Below are 3,416 nucleotides of genomic sequence, written 5' to 3'. Positions count from 1 at the left end.
TCTATATGGCTTCTGGCTAGAGAAAAAGCTAGCCAGAGGAACTCCTGAGGAACATCCTTGATCTGCACAGAAACTTATCTGGAAGAATTGCAGAGTCTGAGACTCACCCTCACTCTGACTTATTTCACCGACCCACCCAGATCTGTTACACTCCAAGGCCAGTGTTAGGCCCAACAGTGGACACCATTTAAAGTTCCTACTGAGGTTGGTCTGCCAAAGCCAGTGGGATTCTCCATGCTGGCCTGGGCCTGGAGAGTAGAAAGGAGAGCGATGTTGGACTGATGCCAACCTATTTTTATTAACCCCTTCCTCCGGCACTCAGCTTTTGTTGAGAGGTAGAGCATAAGGCAATTTGACCAGGACCCAGAGGACTTGGTCAAGCTGGGCTGGAATGATGAGGAAGTTTGATCATCTGAAGAGATCAAAAGGTTGGCAACTTGCTCAATGCAACATGCAAGGTAGGGAAACCAAAAGACTTCTCCCTTAAAACAAGGGCGTAACTGAGGTGATGTCACATAAACACTACTGAGGTCATAGAAACTTCCCTTTCCTCCCCTTTCTGTCTCCCCATTGCCACATAGTCTCCCCAGCTGGCTGGCTCCCACCTATCTGCATACACTTATATACAAAGGCTGGGAAGGGTCAGACTCCGTCGGGCACTCTTAGGTACCAAAAGTAGTGGGGACGTGGGTGGTGGTGATGATTACTCAGAATGTCGGATCCACACTAGTAGCCCTAGAGCTGAGAGCCGTAGGTGGGATGAATGGGATTGAGAGGGAAGGGGGGAGAGAGGAACAGGAAGGAGGGGTTTATTCCTGCTGCTGATTTAGATTTCATCTTAACCCCCCCCCCCATGCTTCTAACTCCTTAATTCCCCCTTCCCTTCCTCCCTCACCCGTGAGTCCCCACCCCTACTGTCCTCCGCCCCCTCCAGTTGACCATGGCATCAGAAGCAGAAAAAACATTCCAGCGGTTTGCTGTCTTCGGAGAGTCATCAGCCAGTGGCACTGAAATGAACAACAAGAACTTCTCCAAGCTGTGCAAAGATTGTGGTATCATGGATGGCAAGACAGTCACCTCCACTGATGTAGACATCGTGTTCAGCAAAGTCAAGTGAGAGACCAAAGATGGGCGTGGGGGTGGTGAGTAGAACAAACAAGCTAGTGGGACATGGCATCAGAAGTTCATGTGATGGAACATTTGTAATGGGTCTCCTGAGCATCAGCTGGGGACATGGCACTGTCTATTCCCTGTCCTCAAGACACTAGGTGGCCAAGTCTGAGTAAGGGGAGGATTGGACCTTAGAAAGTGATGAGTTCATGTTCCAGAGTTCCTGGATTTGTCTCACTGACTAGGGCCAAGAATGCCCGAACCATCACATTTCAACAGTTCCAAGAGGCCATGAAGGAACTGGGCCAGAAGCGGTTCAAGGGGAAGAACCCAGATGAGGCCCTGGAGGACGTTTATAAATACATGGAGGGCAAGGATCCAGCTACCACGGGTGTTACTGTGAGCGACATTCTTCTTCCCTAATGCTTGACCCTACTTCCCTAAATACCTTATGCTGGTCTCCTCTCCCACCTTCTGATGACCCTGACGCCCGCCAACAGTGGTACGTCAGGAGACAGGGCAGAAAGCCTCTGTGGCACTGTTGGTACTGGAATAGACTTTAGAGATCATCTAGCCATTTCAGAGGTGAGGAAACTGTGGCCCAGATAGGGGAAGTGACTTGCCCAAGGTCCACAGCTATTTTAATAGTAAAATGTAGACTCATTCCCAAGAGCCCAGCATCTGAGCCGGGCAACTAAGGCCTGATGGACACTGAGTGCAGAGGACTTCGTACCTGATCCCCACCTCTCTTCCTGCTCTTATGTAAGGTCTAATCTCTGACTTCTTGCCTCTCACCCACCCTCTGTTCCCTGTTCGTCCCCTCTCTACTAAAAGCTCTTTCTACTCTAGGTTTCAAATAGGACCTACCCAGTAGGAGGGACCTTGCATATTGGGCCAGGGGTTGAAGTTTTCTGGCTGCAGCCTGGTCAAAATAACTCCTCTGGAAGCAGAAAAATCCACACATAGCCCACTCACTCCTATACACCAGGCTCTTCCTCCCTCATGAGTGGATGGCTCTTGTCACAGTTCCTGCCCATAGCCACATGTGGGCCCTGAGAAAGCAGCACCACACCATAGCTAGAACAAGAGCTCTGAGCACCAGCAGAATCAAAGGCCATCTTTAGAGAAGGGGTGTGATTATGGATGGGAAAGGAGAGGGATCAGGCCCATCATCCTCTGGCTTGCAGAAAGCAACGACCGTGGGCGGGGTGAGCCGGCTGACAGACACCAGCAAGTACACTGGCTCCCACAAGGAGCGCTTTGACGAAAGTGGCAAGGGCAAAGGCATCACAGGACGGGAAGAGATGACCGACAACGCAGGCTATGTGAGTGGCTACAAGGGTGCTGGCACCTATGATAAAAAGGACAAGTAGGCAGTAGCCTTATCTTAGCCTGCCAGCCTTTGACCCTGCATCTTTAACATCCAGGAGCTTGGGGAACAATAAACATCTGTGTGTGCAACAGCTAATGAGCTCTGTCTTCCACCAGAGTGAGGGATGGATGGGCCTGTTGGTGTATGGAGAGAGAGAGGAGAGGAGAGAAAGCCCAAGGGTCAGGGTTTCCAGCTCTCCATCTTTTGCCCTACTTAGCCTGATGCCTCCAAACCATAAGTTAGCATTCCCCTCAACAACTGCTTCCAAGATCAGAGCTGAGGAATATATTTGTAGGTAAGAGAAAAATCAGATGTGGAGGCAAAAGTATTTGATACTTGCATTCACATATTACTGGTATGCACCCCCTTCTGCCTGCCAAAGGGGAGTAACAATTCCTGATCTGACGAAGGATGACCCAGATACCACTAACCAGTCCCCTGTCCCTCCACCTTCCTCATCTGTTGAAATGCAGGTTTTGTTGGGGGAGAAATAGAAGCCAGCTAAGGTGGGCCAAGGATCTCCTTAGCCTGACTCCTATTACAAGTTTGTCCTAGAGCTGGGGGAAGGGAGAATCTTTTCAACACCCAGCCTGAAGTGAGTTTTACCCCCACTGCACCTCCATCATAGTTTACATGGGCCAGCAGATCCCACTGATAGCTGCAGGTAGACCAAGAAGATGGCCAGAGGTGGGTAACCTCCAGGACTCCAAGAGTCCTGGTGCACTGAGGAAAAAGGAATGAAATCAGAACTGAGTCAGATGTGTCTTTTATCTTTTTATTTTTAAATGATTATAGATTCACAGGAAGACGCAAAAATAGTACAGAAAGGTTCCATGTACCCTTTACCCAGTTTCATCCAATGGTGATATCTTACATAACTCGGATGTGTGTTTTGTTTTTTTTAAAACTTTATTTATTTAAGTGTGTTTTTCCA

The 3,416-nt window shown here is 49.1% G+C and overlaps 1 protein-coding gene across 1 annotated transcript; it reads left to right on the top strand.

The window, feature by feature from the left end:
* Positions 1-901: 901 nt before the first annotated feature.
* On the top strand, positions 902-2,483 carry TPPP2 (tubulin polymerization promoting protein family member 2; the record flags this gene model as incomplete). Its single annotated transcript, XM_081048393.1, has 3 exons — positions 902-1,113; positions 1,356-1,509; positions 2,298-2,483. The coding sequence occupies exons 1-3, from the start codon at positions 941-943 to the stop codon at positions 2,481-2,483; spliced, it is 513 nt and encodes a 170-aa protein (XP_080904519.1). The 5' UTR covers positions 902-940.
* Positions 2,484-3,416: the final 933 nt, after the last annotated feature.

This window comes from Rhinolophus hipposideros (assembly GCF_964194185.1).
Source record: "Rhinolophus hipposideros genome assembly, chromosome: 5".
Lineage (NCBI taxonomy): Eukaryota > Metazoa > Chordata > Mammalia > Chiroptera > Rhinolophidae > Rhinolophus > Rhinolophus hipposideros.
This window is presented reverse-complemented; position numbering and strand designations above follow the sequence as displayed.